This window comes from Aquarana catesbeiana, linkage group LG01 (genome assembly GCF_042186555.1).
Source record: "Aquarana catesbeiana isolate 2022-GZ linkage group LG01, ASM4218655v1, whole genome shotgun sequence".
NCBI classification, from domain to species: domain Eukaryota; kingdom Metazoa; phylum Chordata; class Amphibia; order Anura; family Ranidae; genus Aquarana; species Aquarana catesbeiana.
Genome location: NC_133324.1, coordinates 982,526,525 through 982,550,616, shown reverse-complemented (window position 1 = coordinate 982,550,616; position 24,092 = coordinate 982,526,525). Strand labels below are relative to the sequence as shown.

At 40.0% G+C, this 24,092-nt stretch overlaps 1 protein-coding gene across 1 annotated transcript; it reads right to left on the bottom strand.

The window, feature by feature from the left end:
• Positions 1-275: 275 nt before the first annotated feature.
• Positions 276-22,704, bottom strand: LOC141129112 (ribosomal protein S6 kinase alpha-6-like). The gene is made up of 6 exons (XM_073616916.1): positions 22,530-22,704; positions 21,782-21,984; positions 20,908-21,389; positions 2,176-2,351; positions 1,245-1,447; positions 276-857 (listed from the first exon to the last, which is right to left on the bottom strand). Exons 1-6 carry the CDS (start codon positions 22,702-22,704, stop codon positions 276-278), a joined length of 1,821 nt encoding a protein of 606 aa, XP_073473017.1.
• Between the last annotated feature and the right edge of the window lie 1,388 nt (positions 22,705-24,092).

Genomic DNA, 24,092 nt, shown 5'->3' with positions numbered 1-24,092 from the left:
GAAGAAAACCAACAAAAATTTGTGCAGATATATCTAGCAGTTAAAGATTTACACAAAAAAGTCTACAGTATTCTAAAATGTCTTACCGTCACATAGGACATGAGGCTTGTACAAGTCCCAGAGTACATCCAACACATCCGTCTTGTAATTAATAGGTGACCGAAAGCGTGTTAAATGATATCCATCTCCTCCAATATTGAGGGGGATTTTCTTTTGATCTAGAAGAAGACACAACACAGCACCTGATAAGGCTCCATAATGGACATCATGCACAGTTATGTCATATGTACTACCGTATTCCTGGATAGATTCTCTGGAGGCATTTCTGCTTTCCAAGGCAGGTGGACATATTTTAAAACATCCAAAGCAGAACACCTCTCAGAGGCGTTGAGGGCCAACATGCCCCAGAACATCTTCCTGGCTTCAATAGAGAATTGTCGCCACTTTCTTGGTGACAAGGTCAGATCCTTCTGTGTTTGCCACCAAGCAAACTTCTGATACTTGAGGTCATGACTCCCTGCTTCTCTCCAGGGGAAGGACCCTGTCATAGCTGCGTATATCATGACCCCAAAGGCCCAGATGTCAATGCTCGGGTGCAGCAGCAACTTTTCCCCTTGTTTTAGGGTGCACAGTTCCGGAGCGGAGTACGGTATAAACCATGGCATAAAGGGTGCTTGAGTTCCCTGGAGCATTGTCAGTCCAAAATCTGCCAGCTTGACATTATTACATTCCATGTCCATGAGCAAAATGTTGTCCAGTTTAATGTCCCGATGGACCATTCCTTTGCTGTGCATAAAGTCCAAAGCATTCGCGATCTGTAGAACACAGCTCTTCACTATATCTTCATTCAAACCAACCTATAGTAAAAAAAAATACAAAATGAATTGCTAGACAACATAGCAAAATGTTACCCAAATATAAAACTCATCTTATCTCTTGCACAGGAAAGCAGAAGATACATTAGCTGCATACACAAGGAGTATACTTAAATGAAACCTGCATGCAAAGTGGGAGCTTCTATTAATGGTGCAAGATCCATCTTAACCCACCTTACTCCATCCTTATTAACTTTGTTCACAACTGAGGGAGTCACATACCTAAAATAACAATCTTATGCTCATTATAGGTCCCACCAGCTCACTGCACTGGGAGAGGATTCCTTAAACCTCAGAAATGCTTTAAAAGGAGCAATGGATAGAAATTATAACTTTTTAAATATCATTCAATTTCTGATACAAACTTACCCTTTCCTTTACTATTGAGAGAAGATCTCCAGCTGACGCCACCTCCTGGACAAAGACATAGTCACTGCTGGTATGGAAAACGATCTCGTGGGTTGCAATGATATTTGGATGGCTGCTGAGACTAAGAGACATTCCATATTCCATTAGGAAGTTGTCCTTTGGAGTTGTCTTCTTGCTCATCAGTTTTACAGCCACCAACTTATCTGTTGGAAAGAGGGAGAAAAAAAAAAAGATAATTAGCATCATAAACCAAACAATGATGAAGCTTGCTAAAATCCTACTGAATTTAGTTAAAAGCTTGTGTAAATCTAAAGCACTGAATTATTAGGATCCATAATCATCACTTAAAAACTGGAAGTGAGGGGTTGCTTGGAAAACTTTAAAGAATGCTGCTCAAAGCATTGGAAATTTTCTGCAGCTGTACCATTCTGTTAAATCTCAGATTCTCAGTTTAGAAGTAGAGACCCTCTAGGCATCTGCTCAAACTTTCTTGATGTTTTGCGCTAAATAGAACTAAATCCCAAAAGGAGCCCCAGAACATTGACTATACTCTCTAAAGCCCCATACACACTATCAGATTTTATGCTGATTTTTTTCCTTCAGATTTACTAAAACCATATAATATGAGGTCAAACCTTAGGAGTTTCAATTTGTATGCAATCAGGCAGGCCCTTGCACTGGTTTTGGTAAATCTGAAGGCAAAAATAAGCAGAAAATCTGATAGTGTGTATGGGGCTTTAAGATCATACTTGCACATTATAGTAGACCTCCTCACTGTAGTTTGCCCTCCTCTAGTGATGCAAGGTCCCCTGATCACCACAGAAACTTTACCTGTTAGTTATTTTTTATTTAGATTTGTTCCACTAATTTAGAAACAAAAATGATTAAAATAAAAATATTTTCTTTACATGAATGAAGCTACAAAGTTTACCTGAACCCCGATGTTTGGCCAGCAGAACCTTTCCATACGATCCACTCCCAAGCTCTTTAATGGGGTCAAAGAAGTCAGTCACCTCCATCATCCTCAGGTTTTCAGAGGTTTCAGAGATGAGCTCAAGGAGATTCTTTGCGGTGTTCTTGGTCACGTCCTCAATGTTAGAAGCCATTCTGGAATCACAACATCAGAAAATACAAATTAGTTTTATTTCACATGAATCTCTAATAAACAGCATTAAACACAAGAGATAGAACTATAATTCTAGCACTTTAAAAGACTCTGTTTCAGCCATATCTGGAGTATGTTGTCCAGTTCTGGTCACCAGTCCTCAGGAAGGATGTGCTGTAACTGGAGAGAATCCAGAGAAGGAAAACAAAGCTAATAAGGTGGCTGTAGGAACTCAGTTACAAGGAATGACTACAAATAATAAACGTATTCTTCCTGGAGAAGAGGTGCTTAAGAGAAAATATGATGGCAATATAAAAATATCTCAGTGGTGATTCTAGCATAGGGGAGCACTATTCATTCTCAGGTAGCTTGAGAAGACACATGGCCATGTAATGAAATTGGAGGAGAAGCCATGTAAGCTTAAACTGCATAAGGGTTTCTCTATTGTCAGAGTGGTAAGGGATTGGAACTCCCTTCCACAATCGGTGTCAGCAGAGACTGTTGATCATTTAAAAAAACTTAGAGGCACATTATAAAGAAAGTAATATATAGGGATATGGAAAGTGGTAGTGACAAACACAAAAACACACTCACATAGGTTGAACTGGTTCGACTGGTGTCTTCATTCAACCTTACTAACTATGTAACATCCCTCTGGATATTATCCAACATCTATTAATTGTAACCTTCATTAGATGGAAGGGTAGTACTATAATTAAAGACAGCGATTTTAAGGAAGGTATATGCTTACAGTTCTTTTTAAATACATTTTGGGCCTATAAAGATTGGCTTTTGTTTACAGCAAGTGGGTATTGTATTCCTATATAAGTCTATGGTAATGCAAACCCTACCTGAAGTAACCTTAAATTCACCTGTCATCATATTATATATATTATTTTAGAAGGGTCTCAAACGGACATCAAACTGATTCTATTTACACAAGACCTTAATCTGATGTTGGAGATGCATACAATTATAGATTATAAATACAAAGCGAGAGACAGAAACTGAGACAAAGAGAGAGACAAAGAGAGAGACAGAGAGACAAAAGACAAAGACAAAGAGAGACAATGACACTGGGCAAAGGACCTAGAGCGCCATCATTCCAAACCAACACATGTCTACAACAAAGTAACAACTTTCTAGGATTTCACCCAGAGATATAAATTCAAAACATAGATATAAAAATCAAATCTACAAAAATATTTCCAAATGTATTAGTCACGTTTTATTTTATTTTTAGGTTTTGAATTTATATCCCTGAGTGCCATCCTACAAAGTCCCCAGTTTTACGTTCCTTTTGTAAAGTAAAATGAATTACTAAAATCTCACATAGAGTCAAATACATGACTTCCTTATACTTTAGGCACAAATCCAATCCAAGAATTTGGATAAAAAAAGAACAGGTTAGAACATCTGTAAACTTTTTATTGCCATTTCCAATGTCAGTGGGAAGGTTTTCCCTCACTTCATATGTGTGGTCAACAAAAGCTCTTTAACCACTTGCCGCCCGCCCACCATCAAATGACGGATGGGCGGTGCGGCTCTCGTTCTTGGTGAAGAACACAATATTACAGCGCACACATGCAAAAAAGACATTTACCTCCTGCAAGGCTTATTTAAAACACCTAGACATTTTCCAAAAACATGGGGATTTTATCACACCATATTGCTATATTGCTATATGGTGCTTAAGCCCACTTACTGCAACAAAGTACCCCATGATTAGTGGGTCCAACACTATCCATAGACTGGGAGATCCTGCTTCTCTGAACCATGGGAGACATACACTCCTCTATATGGGAGAACTTGAGGTCTCCACCCATGACACAGGTGGACACTAATATTTGCAAACAGTCTCCCCTGACAAATCAATCTTCTTACAAAATCTCAATGTGCAAACACAATTTGAATTAATGTTTGCCATCAAAAATGCCAAACATGACCCATCTGGACTGTACTTACTGGGCATATATAACATTTCCATCTACTCTCTCCACCAGATTTAGCATATCAATAGATGTCAGGAAGGGGCTCAGTGATATTGTTTTGGTGTTCCCTAGATGTTAATCTTATTCTGATATTCAGTACTGTGTACCTTGTAGGATGCTAATATGATATCTGAAAGTCTTCTGCTTACTATTCCCTGTTTTTGTTTTGTAAAATTCTTTATTGCTCTTCTATCAAGAGTTATATATGTACAGACTACTGAATAATGTATTTACTATACATCATTTGTGCTCATGTATGTAATATGTATAGCTGTCTTTTATAATTCAAATACAAATTTATAGAAAAAAAAAATATTTCAGACCCAACTAAAAATTGAAACAGTGTAAAAGACAACCTAAGAAGATCCCTTTCATTTTTTAAGGATACATGAACAAAGATGTAGTTGGGGAGATATCATATTCTGTGTCATCTCCAGTGATGGATACATATGACAGGTAAAAGCTGACAGAGATTACAAACCAAGAAATGGGTTTTGGTTGAAGATGATCTCTAAATTACAGCACTAGTAGAGAGCAGCTGGTTAGAATTTATGAACATTCTAGTTAGAGGTGCAAATGTCACTGGTATTGTAACAATAAGGCATAAGAGAAATTAAATAACACTCCCGTGTAAGTTAAAAACAAATTGGAATGGTGGAATTTGGAACCCAAAATACTATTAAAAATTGGATTGTGCTTTCACACCCAACTGTTGGATCATGGAGATTATCAAATAACCTAAGATTTCACCGTTCTATCTATGAAGTAAAAATGTAAGACAGAACATCTCCATGTATGAGGTTGGTTATATTTAAAAAAAATAAGTCTTGCAAGATAATGTGGATTTCCAATCCGTGTATGAATCTCTACTCTGACCATGGCAGGAGAAATAAATTAAAAATCAATCTAAATTGAAAATACATTAAAGAGTTTGCCTATTTAGCTCACTGCTAAGTTATAGGTTCCAGAGAGTAGACAACAGGTTCTAAAAGAAAGATCCTAATATTTTAGAGAAAACTATGACTAACCTGAGAAAATGAAGGTACAGATGGGATCTCACTGGGTCTTCACTAGTGGAATCTTTGTAGACTTCCCAACCTGTTAGTTCTTCTTGAAATAGTTGCAGGATGAAGTAGTCAATAGAAATACAAACTCACTTTTGCTTCAAGTAAAAGTAAGATTGGTATGGACTGGATATACTGTATGTGAGGTTTATATGTGGGCAGAGAGTGGCTTTTGCTAATTGATGGGAGAATCTGATTGGCCAACACACAGGAGCTGCTGATTAACATATGACTGGAGACTTTGGAAAGAGATCTAGAAGGGTGGAGCAGGTAGGTCCATATCTATGGAGTTTGTTTATTCTATTTTGTTGGGTGGAGGGTTGAAACCTGAGCCTAAAATTAGGTAATCTGAAGGATTTTAATAACTTAATAAAAATTATTATGTTTCGAAAAATTCAAAAAAATCAAGCCACTACATTCCAAACATTCAAAAATGTTGAAATCAAATACATTGACACGCTTTAACTATAATTCTATGTTTTAAAATTATGTATAAAAACATCTGTATTAGTAAACACATTCCTTCTTCCAGATATAGATCATAAATACAGTATACAATCATAAAAGTAGTATAGAACTATATTCATCTTAGAGACTAAAAAAAAGGGGTGACCAATATAAACTGCCATAAAATGTTGAAATTCTTTGTGAATGGGCCCTGAATTTGAAGTTATTATTTAAACAACAAAGATTCTCGATCACCAAAAGCTTCATGAATGCTTTGCAGACTCTTGTGGTGTACACTAATCTTATACAAGCAGAGGATTTACATATAAAGTTTGAGGATAAAACACATTTTTCTGCTATGGTGCTGCATTACTAGTCATTTTTAGTAGAATGGAACTGCTAAGAATCCCCCATGTGCTCCGACATTTATATGTTCATTGGAGAGATCTGAAGGAACTTTCCTTGAAATAATGATATTTGTATCTTTACTGTCACATTGTATTTGTTGTATTTTGTTTCCACAATCTGTCCACGTTACTCTAATGCCCCGTACACGCAGTCGGACTTTCCAACAGAAAAAGTGCGATTGGATTGTGTTGTCGGAAATTCCGATCATGTGTGGGCTCCATCAGACTTTTTCTGTCAGAATTTCTGACACAAAGTTTGAGAGCAGGCTATAAAATTTTCTGACAACAAAATCCGATCGGTTAAATTCCGATCGTGTGTACACAAATCCGACCCACAAAGTGCCACGCCTGCTCAGAATAAATTAAGAGACAAAAGCTATTGTCTACTGCCCCATTTATAGTCCCGATGTACGTGTTGTACATCACCGCGTTCAGAACGATCGGATTTTCCGACAACTTTTGTGCGACCGTGTGTATGCAAGACAAGTTTGAGCCAACATCTGTTGGAAAAAATCCATGGATTTTGTTGTCGGAATGTCCGATCAATGTCCGATCATGTGTACAGGGCATAAATGTTCAGTTTGATATCACAAAACAAAAAACAGAGAGTGTGCCATTGTGGCAGACCCAGATCACATTGGGGGGCAAACTCTTTAAAATGAAGAACATGACATGAGTAAAATGCATAGTTTTTTGGGGGGGTAAAGGTAAGGAGGTGACCTCACCAGTGTACCCCATGGTGCCTGATCTTATTACAAGGCATAAGGAATCATAGACCCAATGTGGAGGAAATGCAGGAAATACCCAACTACTCTGTATTAGGTTGGATAATATAACATGACTGAGAATTACCTTGTAAATTATTAGATTGCTGGATTTCCATATTCAGGTCCTTTTACTGTACCCAAAAAAATGTTGTGGATGGATCTCCACTTAAGTGTCTGATCCTATTACCACTGGTTATACAAGTCTGATAATATCTTCACCACAACCCCCACATCTGTTTATGAAAGTAAAGTCATTTTTGGGGGGTTTAAACTGATCCAGATTACAATCAGTGATTGCCACCCCAGCAATACTATTTACTTGAAGCGGGTACCTTGTTGTTTTAGTTGGGGGAGGGGGTATTAGAATAACTCTAGGAGGGAGAATGTACAACATTTTCATTATTATATTTATATATCCTAAAATTTTATGTGAAAAGTATATGGGAAGAACCATTAAAATCTGGTCAGTTTAATAGGGATTATAGACCGAACAGGAAGTGTGTTTTGTTTGTTTCATTTTCTTAGTTGTTTGTTCTGTTAATAATGTAAGAAAATATTGTTTTTGTGGGTTGGCAGATTAAACTTTTTTGAAAAGCCTTGTTTTATGTTAGTTTATTCTGACTTGATCCATTGAAATGAACTGTATTTGTATGAAATTAAATCTAAAAGCAGCCTAAGGAATTTTGGGAATGTACACGGGTTTTAGTATCCATATTTTTGGAAAAATTTAAATTTTATAGAAGATGCTTGAACTGAAAACAGTGAGAACAGTTGTGGATAAATTATAGTTGCACTTGTTTTTCTGTGCAATGTAAAAACTTTAAAGAGGAAGTAAACTCTCCCACTTTGATGCTGCTTTTCATTTAGTCCATTATAATAAGTAATTATCAAACTATAGCCACTGTAATCCAGCCCAAATCGCATATTACTTACTGTTTAAAGAAACTTTAAAAAAAACTTGTTTCCAGAGGTTAGGCAGCACCATCTTAAGTATTGTTTTCTGAGTCCACAGTAGAGTGTATTTCCGCCCTTACATTGAGCACTTCCTGTACTGCTAACCAAGCCTCCTTCTCAATCCAACGTTTCTATGGCAACCCTGCTTTACTGCTCATAGCTGACTTGTTTTATTTCATAGTATTTACTTGTGCCAATTATCTAGTGTTTGCCTTTGTCAGTCTTATCAGCTTCAGCTGATAAGGCTGCAGTAATGCTGTCCGATGGCCAGGTTTACACTGCATGTGATGTCACATGGTCACATGGGGTGTAGTAGGAAGCTCTGAGTGATTGTGAAGTCTCGTGGGATTTCAGAGTTGTGCCATAGGAAGATCTGATAATATCTGATAATAGACAGACAAGTACACAGAGTGCCGTAAATCAGGGGAGATCTGGGCATGCTCCGTGAAGTCATTCTAAAGAACAAAAGGTATTACAACAATGTTAAGCAAGTAAAGGAGATATCTACAAGCCGTGTTCATTAGGGTTTTTTATGCTGATTTACACAGGACAAAGTTGTCGGGGAGAGTTTACAACCACTTTAAAGCTGTATATGGTCAGTGGATCAGAATATGACATATTTTAAGTTTCTTCTGGCATTCCTATGGGTATTTGTCTATAATTTTTAATATTCATTGCCATTAACACACAATATTATCAGTAGTTGGTGTCTTTCCAGGCATACAAAACTGCAAATATTGTTGGTTGGTGGAAATGGAAGCCATTGTCTGTCTAAGCGTTTACCTCTACTATTGTTTCAGTGTTGGATTGGAAGCCATTGTCATTGTCAAATGTTAAACTAGGTGATCCCGTCTACTATTGTTTGATTGTTTATCGCAATTACTGAATCCTGTCACCATTGTTCTCAGCTCCCCCTCTGTCTATTGTTTGTTGGGTGTAGACTGAGACCACTCAGGGTAGATCTTATTATTATGGCTTCTTTTCTTGCATTATCTTAACTTGATAGTGTAACTCTGAAAAGTATGAAGGTAATTACTTGAAGACCATGCGTACCATCTGCTAGAAATGGCTGCCATGTCTAGTATGGAAAGCTTTACAGCTCATACTTTTAAGCATAAGAGCATTTTTTTTGCTAGAAAAGTACAGAAATGTTTTTGTTTTGTAAAAAGTCTTACAGTTTGATTTTTTTTTCACATTTGTTTATGTTATTAAGGAAAAAAAGCTTGTTTTGTTGTTGTTTTTTTTTTTAAGCCTTAACAATTTTTTTTATATATATATTTTAATATTTAGATTTTGCGTCCACTAAATGCACTGTATTTTTTTTAGAAAGGTAGAATAATTTGTGGTAAAAAAATGGTACCGTATATACTCGAGTATAAGTCGAAATTTTCAGCCCCTTTTTTGTGACTGAAAGTGCCCCCCTCGACTTATACTCGAGTCACCGCCGTCTGCCTACATGATCAGCGTGTCATGCAGGCAGACGGTGGCCAGCGTGTGCTACATACCACTCGGCAGCCTCACACTGTTCAAAAGCCGTGCCTCCTCGTCTGTGATAGGCAGTCAGCGTAAGCCTATCACGGACATTCTCTCATCCTCGTCCATGGAAAGAGGATGAGAGAATGTCCTTGATAGGCTGACCGCTGGGAAATGGAGTTTTCTGCCTATCATGGACGAGGAGGAGGCACGGCTTTTGAACAGTGAATGGCCGCCGCACACGCTGATCGGTGCAGAGCGGCACACGGAGGATGCACAGGACACATGCACACAGGTACATATACACATGACACAGGTACATGACACATGCACATATACACAGGTACATGACACATGCACATGACACATGCACATATACACAGGACACAGGTACATGACACATGCACATATACACAGGTACATGACACATGCACATATACACAGGTACATGACACATGCACATATACACAGGTACATGACACATGCACATATACACAGGACACAGGTACATAACACATATACAGAGGACACAGGTATAGGACACATGACACATATACACAGGACACAGGTACATGACACATGCACATATACATAGGACACATGACACATATACACAGGACACAGGTACATGACACATGCACGTATACATAGGACACATGACACATACACAGGACACAGGTACATGACACATGACACATATACAGAGTACACAGGTATAGGACACATGCACATATACACAGGACACAGGTACATGACACATGCACATATACACAGGACACAGGTACATGACACATGCACATATACATAGGACACGTGACACATATACACAGGACACAGGTACATGACACATGCACGTATACATAGGACACATGACACATACACAGGACACAGGTACATGACACATGACACATATACAGAGGACACAGGTATAGGACACATGACACATATACACAGGACACAGGTACATATACACATGACACATGCACATATACACAGGACACAGGTACATGACACATGCACATATACATAGGACACATGACACATATACACAGGACACAGGTACATGACACATGCACATATACATAGGACACATGACACATATACACAGGACACAGGTACATGACACATGCACGTATACATAGGACACATGACACATACACAGGACACAGGTACATGACACATGACACATATACAGAGGACACAGGTATAGGACACATGACACATATACACAGGACACAGGTACATATACACATGACACATGCACATATACACAGGACACAGGTACATGACACATGCACATATACATGACACATGCACATATACACAGGACACAGGTACATGACACATGCACATATACATGACACATGCACATATACACAGGACACAGAGAGGTATACAGCTGCAGATGGGCATTGTTGACCCTCTTTTTCCACTTACAGTAGCTGCTGCATTTCTCACCCTTGTCTTATACTCGGGTCAATAATTTTTTACCATTTTTTGGTGGTAAATTAGGGCCTCGACTTATACTCGGATCGACTTATACTCGAGTATATACAATATTTCTGTTGAATTGGTTTCGGTAGTTATTGGCATAATACTGTCATTGTTTACTGTTCCTATTGTCTGCCTGGGAGGGTTCACTTGTACTATTGTACATTGTATGTTTACTGTTTGTAGTCTATCCCATCACCATTGTCCACCATATCTCCTGTCTATTGTCTATTGGGTGTAGACTCTGATTATTCAGGGCAGATACCATTGTTTTATAAAGTTTGTGTCTGAAATCCTGTGTACAGAATATTCCAGTACATGGATCACAATCAGGCCGATTCAGCACGGACCGCCCGAGTTTTCAATCCATGTATGGGCAGGATGATTGTACCTAAGTTGATCTATTGATTATCTTGGCCTGTTGGATTTTCCTACATATAATTACTGCCTTCATATGAATAAGGTATAATTAATATTATTATTATACAGGATTCATATAGCACCAACAGTAGACGTAGTGCTTTACAGTAACAAAGGGAGACCATATCATTACAATACAATAAAATACAAGAGGATTAAGAGACCCAGAAGAGCTTACAATCTAATATGGTGGGGCAGGTGGTACAAAAGGTTGTAACTGTGGGGAATGAGCTTATGGAAGTGGTAGAAGATTAGTTGGAGGAATGATAGGCTTCCCTATTATGAGTGGGGTGCTCCAGCCCAAAAGGATTTGGTCAGAATCCATACAATAGACAAAGTCCCCCATCAGTGCCTCTCATTAGTGTCCACCTGTGTCATAGGTGGAGTCCTTTAGTTCTCCCATATAGAGGAGTGTATGTCTCCCATGGTTCAGAGAAGTAGGATCTCCCAGTCTATGAATAGTGTAGGACCCACTAATCATGGGGTACTTTGTCGCAGTAAGTGGGCTTAAGCACCATATAGCAATATGGAGTGACCAAATCCCCATATTTTTTGATAATGTTTTTTGTTAATGTTTAGGTGTTTTAAATAGCCTTGCAGGAGGTAAATGACTTTTTTGCATGTGTGTGCTGTAATGTTTTGTTCTGTTGTATGGTCTTATGGCTGCACCATCTTTAATGGATCTTTTAGGGTGTGCCCCCCAAATATCTTGTTTGGTTGTCCTTCACTCACACTAAATTCACCAACACACTGACAAGAGTGCTGTGAAGTCGGCCTTTATAGTGTTTGGGCTGAAACTTTACTGTGACCCAATATTGGCCAACCTCTTGTACCTGACTGGAGGTCAAGTATATGAACATTGCCTGAGCCAACGATCGCTCAAGTAATGTATTGGGGGACATTTGGTGGGAGGAATTCCATCCAAACATCCTTAAAGTTCAGATCTTCTCTAAACAGTGTTATACCAATAAAATGCTGCGCTATCCAAATGTAATCATACGGAATCATACTAAACCATAATATTACTGGGTGCAGATAAATAGTGGTGGTGAGATATTCTATTCCTATATGAAAAATCTAGTGAATATAATAATGCAAACTTATGCGATTTATAAGTTGCAATCATGAATTAAAAATTGCGATCCGCCCAATGACAACCTGTGTAGCATACACTCCTCTATATACACATGTAGCATTCATATGTAATAGAGGAATTTGCAACCCTGTGCAATAATTGCAGTGACCACCTGTAATTTACATAAATCTATATAAAAGTGCATCAATATACAATAATCAATATAGAAATGAAGTGAACCCTGTTTAAAGTGCTCTTGTGCCAAACTAATTCATGTATTAATCTGTGTCCATAAAATCTCAGCATAAAGTCCATTGATAACTCCTCTGTTCTTCTGGTGCTCATTGCAGATGATAAAACAGATGATATAACAGTAAAGTGCTCGTGTCCTCTCTTGTGCTCCCCCTTTGGTGTATGCGCTCACCTTGGAGCGTGTGACCTCGCACCTAAGCTCGGTCAGAACACGCTTTTATACCACCTCGGGGTTTATGGTCAGCATTCAGATCCTTGGGTGGTTGCTTTCAGCAATATTCATATGGTAAACAGAGGAAGCTGGATAGTGTATTACCGTTTTAAAAGTTTTATGTAAAATGACAATATTCCCTATATTGGGGTACTCACATTTAGTAGGTGCTATGAGCCCACCACTCTGTATCCAGCCAAATATAAAGGCTCTGTGGTGATGTGTCCTCTCCTGCTCTGAGAACACCCCACTGTCTCACACACCGGCCTGTCCCCTCACCACTATATAACTGCAGCCAGTAATATTATGGTTTAGTACGGTTCCCGTATGATTACATTTGGATAGCGCAGCATTATATTGGTAGAAAACTTTTTGGCACGAGCATATGGGACGTGATCTATGCTAGCAGCTGTCCTTTAATCATCTCTAATTATCATTTGGATTTTCACATGGTAGATCACAAGATTCTGTTTTTTTTTAGATTGTCTTCTCTGAAAAGAGTGTTTGCAGTTTGAACTTATGCTCGGACCTAATGTTTGGGTCTACCCTACATATCATCAAGGCCGGCGACAGCATAAGGCAGCCCAGGAGGGCACCAGGAGATGGGGGGCGCTAATTTTGGGGGTCCCTCAAGAAGAGCTTATGCTGGCGCTGACTCTGCTCACACATTTACATAGCTTAGCCCAACACAGCAGACACAGTGACAAAGCCTGAGGAATAGATTGGAGATGGGAACATAGGGGCAACTGATCTATGGACTCTGATGGTGACAGCTGATCTATGGGGACACTGATGGTGACAGCTGATCTATGGGGACACTGATGGTAACAGCTGATCTATGGGGACACTGATGCTTAGACTTGATCCATGGGGACACTGATGGGGACACTGATGGGGACACTGATGGTTAGACCTGATCCATGGGGACACTGATGGTTAGACCTGCTCTATGGGGACACTGATGGGGACAGCTGATCTACTGGGATGCTGATGGGGCACCTGATCCATGGGGACACTGATGGGGGGACCTCGTCTATGGGGACACTGATGGGGGGGACCTAGTCTATGGGGACACCTCGTCTATGGGGACACTGATGGGGGGACCTCGTCTATGGGGACACTGATGGGGGGACCTTGTCTATGGGGACACTGATGGGGGGACCTAATCTATGGGGACACTGATGGGGGGACCTTGTCTATAGGGGCACTGATGGGGGACCTCATCTGTGGGGACACTGATGGGGGGGACCTCGTCTATGGGGACACTGATGGGGTGACCTCATCTATGGGGACACTGATGGGGGGGGACCTTGTCTATGGGGACACTGATGGGGGGACCTCGTCTATGGGGAGACTGATGGTGGACCTGATCTATGGATACACTGATGGGACACCTGATCTATGGGGACAGTGATGGGGAGAGTGATGGGGACACCAGATCTATGGGGACACTGATGGGGACACCAGATCCATGGGGACACTGATGGGGATATCTGATCCATGGGGACACTGATGGGAGCACCTGATCTATGGGGACACTGATGGGGGCACCTAATCCAAGGGGGCACTGATGGCGACACCTGATCCAGGGGGGCACCTGATCCATGGGGACACCAGATCCATGGGGACATTGATGGGAGCACCTGATCTATGGGGACACTGATGGGAGCACCTGATCTATGGGGACACTGATGGGGACACCTGATCTATGGGGACACTGATGGGGGCACCTGATCTATGGGGACACTGATGGGGGCACCTGATCCATGGGGACACTGATGGGAGCACCTGATCCATGGGGACACTGATGGGGGCACCTGATCCATGGGGACACTGATGGGGGCACCTGATCCATGGGGACACTGATGGGGGCACCTGATCCATGGGGACACTGATGGGGGCACCTGATCCATGGGGACACTGATGGGGGCACCTGATCCATGGGGACACTGATGGGGGCACCTGATCCATGGGGACACTGATGGGGGCACCTGATCCATGGGGACATTGATGGGGGCACCTGATCCATGGGGACACTGATGGGGGCACCTGATCTATGGGGACACTGATGGGGGCACCTGATCTATGGGGGCACCTTATCTATGGGGACACCGATGTGGACATCAGTGGTGTCATCTGATCGATGGGGACACTGTTGGCAACAACTGATCCATGGGGACACTGATGGAGACACCAGATTGATGGGGACACCTGATAGATCAATGATCTAAGGGGACACTGATGTGACACCTGATTGGGGACACCTGATCTATGGGGACACTGATAAATCAGTGATCTATGGGGACACTGATGGGGAAACATGCTCTATGGGGTCATTGATTGGGATACCTGATCTATGGTGAAACCTGATCCATGGGCACACATACAAGAATGACATTTCCTGCAGGGCTAGTTAAAAACACCTGAACACCTGAACATATTCAAAAAATATGGGGGTTTGGTCACACTATATGGTCATATAGTGCTAAGCCCACTTACTGCGACAAAGTACCCCGAATTAGTGGGTCCTACACTAGTAATAGAATGCAAGATCCTTTGTCTCAACCATGGGAGCTGAACTCCTCTATGTGGGAGAACTGAAAGGGATACATCCTAAACACTGGTGGCCACTAAATAGGAGGTAATGAGGAGGGGGAGGGGTGCTCCAGCCCAAAAACCTGGTCAGGGCCTATTACAACATACAAGGACATATTTGGGGGGCACACCATACAATGCATTTAAATTCAAGATGGTGCTGCTATAAGACCTACAAACAGTACAAAATATTTTGATCAACATCTTGAATTTAAACACATTGTATGGTGTGCCCCCAAATATGTTCTTGTATGTTGTAATAGGCCCTGACCAGGTTTTTGGGCTGGAGCACCCCTCCCCCTCCTCATTACCTCCTATTTAGTGGCCACCAGTGTTTAGGATGTATCCCTTTCAGTTATCCCACATAGAGGAGTTCAGCTCCCATGGTTGAGACAAAGGATCTTCCATTCTATTACTAGTGTAGGACCCACTAATTCGGGGTACTTTGTCGCAGTAAGTGGGCTTAGCACTATATGACCATATAGTGTGACCAAACCCCCGTATTTTTTGAATATGTTCAGGTGTTTTTAACTAGCCCTGCAGGAAATGTCATTCTTGTATGTGTGCGCTGTAAAATATTTTGTACTGTTTGTAGGTCTTATAGCAGCACCATCTTGAATTTAAATGCATTGTATGGTGTGCCCCCCAAATATGTTCTTATAGATTGGAGGAGGAGACAAGAGAGCTTGAGAGTAGGAGGTCTTGAGAGGAGCGGAGAGGGCGATTTGGAGACATGATTGGTGATATTTGGAGACATGATTGGTGATGTAGCTCGGGGCAGAGTTGTGAATGGCTTTGTATGTTGTAGTTAGAAATTTTGAATTTAATTTGGGTGATTGGGAGCCAGCGTAGGGATTGGCGGAGAGGGTTGGCAGACACTGAGTGGTTGGTAAGGTGGATAAGTCTGCCAGCAGCATTCATGACAGACTGAAGGGTGGATAGCCTATGGAGAGGTAGGCCAATGAGAATGGAGTTGCATTAGTCAAGGCGAGAGATAACAAGGGAGTAGGGATCGGCCGAACACCTCCCCGTTCAGTTCGCAGCAGAACATCTCAAACAGGCAAAAAGTTCTGGCGAACATGCAAACTCTATTAAAGTCTATGGGATACGAACATGAAAAATAAAAAGTCCTAATTTTAAAGGCTAATATGCAAGTTATTGCCACACAAAGTGTATGGAGACCCTGGTACTGCCCTGGGGGACATGTATCAATGCAAGAAAGTTTTTAAAACAATTGTTTTTTTTAAGGAGCAGTGATTTTAAAGATGCCTAAAGTGAAACAATAAAAATGAAAAATTCCTTTAAATACCGTGCCTGGAGGGTCCCCTTAGTCTGCCTGTAAAATGGCGCATCTGTTCAATGTATAGAACCTGCTGCAGCAACCCTTAGCTGTGGTTGTCGGGGTCTGTGGACGGTGGCCTTATTGGAATCTGGGGCACCCAGATCCTGCCCCCCCCATGTGAGTGGGTATCGGGTACATCATACCATTACCCATTCACCAAAAAAGTGTCAAAAAACAAAAACCACAAGACACAGTTTTTGACAAATCCTTTATTAAAAAATAAAAATAAAAAAAATGTCCCTCAATATAATCCATTGTCAATCAGGACACCCGACAGACCTGAAAAATAGAGAAAAAAAACCCACTCCACCACCTGGGACGCCTCCCAGCCAACTGCCCGCTGTGCGCTTTGACAGTTCTTATATAGGCAGGGGCCGGGGCGAACAGGCTATGTCACCCGGTGGTACCGCCCCTTTTGACATCACGTGATGTCCAAATTATTATTATTAGTATACAGTTGTTATAATAATTGATTAACTATGTTGTCCAATTTTCCAATTGTTGCACCTATAGCCAAATTATTATCATTATACAGGATTTATATAGCGCCAACAGTTTGCACAGCTCTTTACAATTCCGTCCTTCTTTATTATTATATGTCCGATATCACTGTGTGTAATGGTAATTCCTTCTCTTTTTTATGATACGAGAAGGCTTATCATTTTGGGTCTTTACTTATTGCAATGCAACTTTTTATCTCAAAGACATGTTGTTCTGTCTTTCAGTACGTATATCAACTTTTTTAGTAAGGAATATTGAAACTATATTTAAAGATATTGCTTAGACATATGTCCAGAATTCATTTCAAGAACAGAAAACAGGCAAAAATGAAAAAAAAAACCTGCACCCATAGAGCCACCCGCCCCCTGTGTTGGCCTTGGACTTCAGGCTGAAGCCCCTGGTCTTTTTGCCACCTAGCAACGCCCTTGAACAGGGGTGAGAATGGATGAGGAGGAGGAATGAAACTGGGGGAGAAGGAGGAAGAGGAGCAGAAGTGGCACTAAAAGAGGAGGACTAAGAATGGAGGAGGACTGAGAATAGAGGAGGTTGAGTGAAAATAGAGGAGGAGGAGGAGAACTAAGAATAATGGAGGAGGAAGAGAATTCAGAATGGATGAGGAGGTAGAATGAAGGATGAGGAGTACGAATAGAGGTGGGGAGGAGAGTTGTGGAGTTATCTTAGTCATTGAGGCTTAACTTGAAGGCACATACTGGAGTATAAGAGATCAGTCAAAACACCAAATATATGCTGAAAAAGTCTCTATTTATTACAGATTTTACATAAGTATATAAAAGAGAAAAGATGCAAGGTGTTCAGTCTTTGGTCATCTGTCAGATGTTTGTGACGATTGATAAGATGCTGGTGACAATAAGGTGGTGGCGACAATCAGTGGTGATGTTTGGTAGCTTCTGGGTCTTTTGCTGGAATTTCTCGTTGTCTGGATATATTGTTCATTTCTACGTTGATGATGTAATGTCTGGAGACTTGGCACTGATGTTTGTTGTCCCGGGTTGTGACACTCGGAAGTAGTAAAAATAAGTATAAAGAGCAGAGGTTAGCTTCAGTAACTATCTTATAAAGTCATCAGTACAAAAAAATCACCAGTGATTATTGTAAAGTCATACAAAGATATATGGAATCAGGGTAGACAAGTAAATACCACCATTGTAAGGAACACCTTTCCATGACAAAGAATAAGAATGCAGATGGAGGAGTGAGAAAGAAGATGGAGAAAGAGGAGCAATTTGACTAGAAATGAATGAGGAGGAGAAGTATTGAGAATGTAGATGGAAGAGTGAGAATGAACATGGGGAGGGAGAAGGATTTAGAACAGAGATGAAGGAGGTGGAGAAGTATGGAGAAGGAAGAGCAAGAATGGAGATGGAAGAGTGAAAATGAAGATGGGGAAGAGGAGGAGGAATTACAATAGAGATGAAGGAGGAGGAGGAGAAAAGTATCGAGAATGGAGATGGAAGAGTGGGAATGGAGATGGAAGAGTGGGAATGGAGAAGAGGAGGAGTGAGAAAGGAGATAAAGGATGAGGAGTGAAAATGAAGATGGAGATGTAGGAGGAGTTAGAATAGAGATGGAGGAGGAGAAATATTGAGAATGGAAATGATGGAAGAGGATACTATTTTTGGGGACCTTTGGAGGGGGGTCTGCAAACTTTTTTGTTAAATAGCAAAGGAAATGGCAATGTAACACAGTTTTCCTTTTGTGAATATTAGTCAAATTGATTTTTTTGAATTTGTGAATGTTACTCAAGACAGGCCCCCCATGCTGTTTGTTTTTTTCTTTGTTTTTTTTTTTTTTTTAAACCCTTTGCCCGTTAGCCCAGAAAATGACCATGTTTAATTTGACAGATTCTGCTTCCATTGATTTCAATGGGGTTCAGGTTTGCCATCTGATCTTCTTTGAAGTTCCCCAAACCCTGTTTGAACATAACCCAGGGCAGTTTGGCTCAAACCTAATGCTGGGGTTGGTTATATAAATAAATGACCCAAACAAAACAAAATAAATCTAAAAACTCCCACTCAAAACACTAAGACAAAACTAAAACTTTTTTTTGGCTTAATTTAAAAGAAAACAAACTAGCTACTATTAACAAAATGCTAAGTAACGCCACAAAACTAAAAAAGCATTCCTTAAATTAACTATTGGGTCTTTTTATATTGCAGTGAATACAAGAGGCTTACACTCCACTCTCCAAAGCCACAGATACTGCAATTTACTATAAAAGCATCAATAGAAAACTGTATACAGCATACAATATACTAATACCTATAACACCGAATACAGTTTAAAGCACCATACTGAAAGCACACAACACTAACCCGTCTTTCCCTTTAAAGTAGTTGTAAACCCACTAAAAAACAAGAAACAATAACCTGCAAGACAAAGACATAATGAGCTAGTATGCATAGCATACAAGCTCATTATGAAATACTCACCTTAGATGGAAGCCCCGGAAGCGGTCCCAGTACACAGCTCCCGCCGGTGACATCGCTCCAGGAGTTATTTCCGGGTATCGCGCGGGCTGTGGCGCTGTGATTGGCCTAAGCCACAATTACGTCACTCCCGCACATGCACGTGGGAGCCGCCAGTAACGGCATACTAGCTGAAGCAACGGCACATTGCTTCAATGCACATGTGCCGTTGATGTCGGCACATGCTGATACAGGGGATATCTCCTAAACTGTGTAGGTTTAGGAGATATCCAGGGTAGCTACAGGTAAGCCTTATTCTAGACCTTATTATAGGCTTACCTCTAGTACAAAGTGGATTGTAAGGGTTTACAATCACTTTAACAAATGTCAGTTGTCCTTCACTCACACTAAATTCACCAACACACTGACAAAAGGGTGCTGCAAAGTCAGCCTTTACAGTGTGTGGGCTGAAATTATTCTGTGACCCAACATTGGCTGACATCTTGCTCCTGACTAGAGGTCAAGTATATGACCTTAGCCAGCGTTAGCTAAAGAAATGCATCGGGGGACATTTTGGTGGGAGGAAATATCCTTAGATTTCAGATCTTCTATAAAACAGCCAAACCGAGAATGTTCAATTTGAACTTATGCTCGGACCTAACGTTTGACTCTACCCTACCTATCATATAGGAGTTTTGCCCACACTATGATTTTTTTTTCCTGAAACATATCACTTCCAGGGCCATCTTACAGTTTTATGATGCTTTGATCCATAATTCCCAAAAAACAATACTGTAGATAAGCAATCACGTGAGCAAAAAAATCAACAGTGTTCTACGATTTCTACGTTCTTACCCTCAACTAGGTCACTTTTACAAATCCCCAGCCTTCATTCAGCAATTTGGTCCCTTGATTACCAGGTGATCAAAATTTTTTATGAAATTTCCACCTCAGCTCCTATAGAAAATGAAGTTGTCTCGTGATCAGGTAGAAGACACAAGGCGGCACTTGCTGTAGCTCCGGAATGTACATCATGTTCTCTATAGGCCATATGTATTGCAGTGTTCCATCCATGATTTTCTGAAAGTAATTCTGCTTTCCATGGTACATGAAGATATATTAGAATGTCCATGGCTGAGCACCTCTCGGACGCATTGAGGGCCAAAAGGTCCCAGAACATTTTCCTGGCTTCAAGAGAGAATTTCCTCCACTTTTCCGGTGCTAAGGTCAGATCCTTTCTGACTTGCCACCAAGCAAATTTTCTGTACATTGGATCATGACCATCTGCTCCTATCCAAGGAAAGTATCCAGTCATAGCGATGTAAACCATGACCCCAAAGGCCCAGATATCAATGCTCGGGAGTAGAAGCACTTGTTCTCCTGGTTTCAAGTTACACTGTTCCGGAGCTGTGTAGGGTATGAACCCGGACAAGGATGGTGCTTCAGTTCCCTGGAGCCTTGCCAGTCCAAAGTCTGCCACTTTGATAATATTACATTCAAAGTCCATTAGCAGAATATTGTCTGGCTTAATATCACAGTGGACCATCCCTTTGTTGTGCATGTATTGCAATGCACTGGCTATCTGAGGAACGCACTTCTTTACTGTCTCTTCATTTAAACCAACCTGTAACAAGAAGAAAACAGGACAAAATTAGTTACTAGACACCACCATGGCAAAATGTAATCAAATAAGAAGCCTATCTTATCCATCATACAGGGACATAGAATATTAGCTCAATACACTTGAAAGGATGCTTAAAGGAAACCTGTTGGTATACAAATATGAGAATCACCATTGATGGTGCAAAATCCAGGACTATATTTCTTAACCTTGCTTCACAGCTGAGAAAGTTACATATCTAAAATCAAACCTATAAATCAAATGATACAATATCCGACTCAACTCACTGTAATGAGTGGGGAGTCCTTAAACCTCAGAAATACTTTAAAGATATTGAGAGCAGAGATGAAATCTTTTCTTAATGTAAGGATTATTCATTTTTCATACAAACTTACATTTGGCTGTATTAAGGAATGTAGAGTTCCAGCTGTCGCCACCTCCTGGACAAACACGTAGTCTCTGTTTGTATGAAAGGCAACTTCATGGGTTCTGATGATGTTGGGATGGCCACTGAGGCTGATAGACATCCCATATTCAACCAGGAAGTTGTCCATTGGGACCTTCTGTTTGCTAAGCAGCTTCACAGCCACTAACTGACCTGTCAAACAGAGAGAGAGAAAAAAGAGAATTAGTAACATAAACAGATGCAGAAACTTGCTAAAAGCCTTTTAAAGTGTGCTAAATGCTTGATTAAATCTACAGCAGTGACATTAATTAAGTTACATAATCATCACCCTAAAACTGGAAGTGAGGGATGCTTTAAGAACTTACTTTGAAAAGGTACTTGGAAGCAGCTTTAGGAACTTAAAATAACGCTGCTTAAAGCAAGGTTAATGCTTTGTGATTGTTTCCTTACACAATGCTCAGGATAATATTCACAAGCTAAACAAATTGTGTGTACACGTGGCTTCAAAGTTGTCCTACTGATTGTCTACAGATAAGCAATTCTATTGATTCTTGGATCTTGGATGTCAGACTCTGCATTTTTTTTCCAGAACAAACATACAAGTCTCTTCTACCTGCTGGCAATTTAGCATTTTTTTAAAGTTTTCTTACACTAGTTCCATTCAATTAATATGATTCAAAAGCACGACTAATACTAAGAAATTAATTTCCTTACATGAATTAGGCTATAACATTTACCTGAACCCCGATGTTTGGCCAGAAGGACCTTTCCATATGACCCCGACCCAAGTTCTTGGATGGGATCAAAATGCTCTGAAACCTCCATCATCTTCAGATTTTCGGACGTCTGGGTGATGAGTTCGATGACATGTCTTGCGGTGTTCTTTGTAACTTCATGGATGTTAGAAGCCATTCTAGAATCACAACAACAAAAAAGCATTAAATATCCCTCTGAATATTGCCCAGCATCTAGGGTCAGTATTTTATAACCATATGGATCCCAGTTGGGGAGATGACATATTCTGTGTGGTTACCAATGAAGTCTCACCAACATGGACACATGACAATTAAAAGCAGACAGAGATTTTGAGATTTATGTTTTAAGGGAGTCCAATAGAGTTTTAGGAAACATAATGATATTAGTATTTATATAAGACGGGAGGAAAGATATATAGGCATGTATAGAAATACATAGGAATAGACTTTATACATGGTTATGTTTAAGAAAGAGGAAATATTGATACTGAAGGATTTTTGTATTCTCCCATTTTATCTTCTACTTCTCTTTCTGTTTTGTCATCTTTTTTTCTTTGTTAAATGAGAATTTAATAAAAAAAAAGCTGACAGAGATTACAAACCAAGAAATGGGTTTTGGCTGAAGCTGATCTCTAAACTACAAGACTTGTAGAGATTGGCTGGTTAGAATGACCAACATTCTAGTCACAAATAGAGGTGTGAATGTCACTGGTATTGTAACAATAAGGTATAGGAGAAATTAGACCACTTTTGTGTAAATTAAAAACAAATTGGAATGGTGGAATTTGGAACCCAAAGTACTATTAAAAAAAATATACTAAAAAAAATTGGATTGTGCTTTCACACCCAACTGATGGATCATGGAATTATCAGACAATCTAAGATTTCACATTTTAATTTTACTTCATAAATATATGAAGACAGATCATCTCCATGTATCAGGTTGGTTGTATTAACAAAAAAATAAGCATTGCAACATATTGTGGATTTCCAATCTGTATATGGATCTCTACTGACCATAAATGGCAAGTGAAATAATAAAAATCAATATAGATTGAAAGAAACAAAAAAAGTATTCAGTTTTGGACCACAGTCCATGGACTTTATTGGCACACAACACTCATAGAAGTAAAAGTAAAAATTTTGTTTTTGCAAAGTCATAAAATCAATGAAAAAAATATCAAGTAGCATATTTGCAGCTATGTGTCAATAGGTGGTGGTGGCCCCTGAACATCTACACCAAGAACCATACAATACACTAACAGCCAGTGTTGTAAAATAGCCATAGATGGATCTCTACTCTGACCATACATGGCAAGTGAAATAAGAAAAATCTATTCAAATTTAAAGAACATTAAAGAGTTTGTTTATTTATCTCAATGCTAAGTTATCTGTAGACTGCAGGTTCAAAAAGAAAAATCCTATAATTTTAGAGGGAATAACTATACTGATCTAAAGGACAAACCTTAGAAAATGAAGGTGCAGATGGTTTCCCACTCGGTCTTCACTAATGGAATCTTTGCAGACTTCCCAACTTGTCAATTT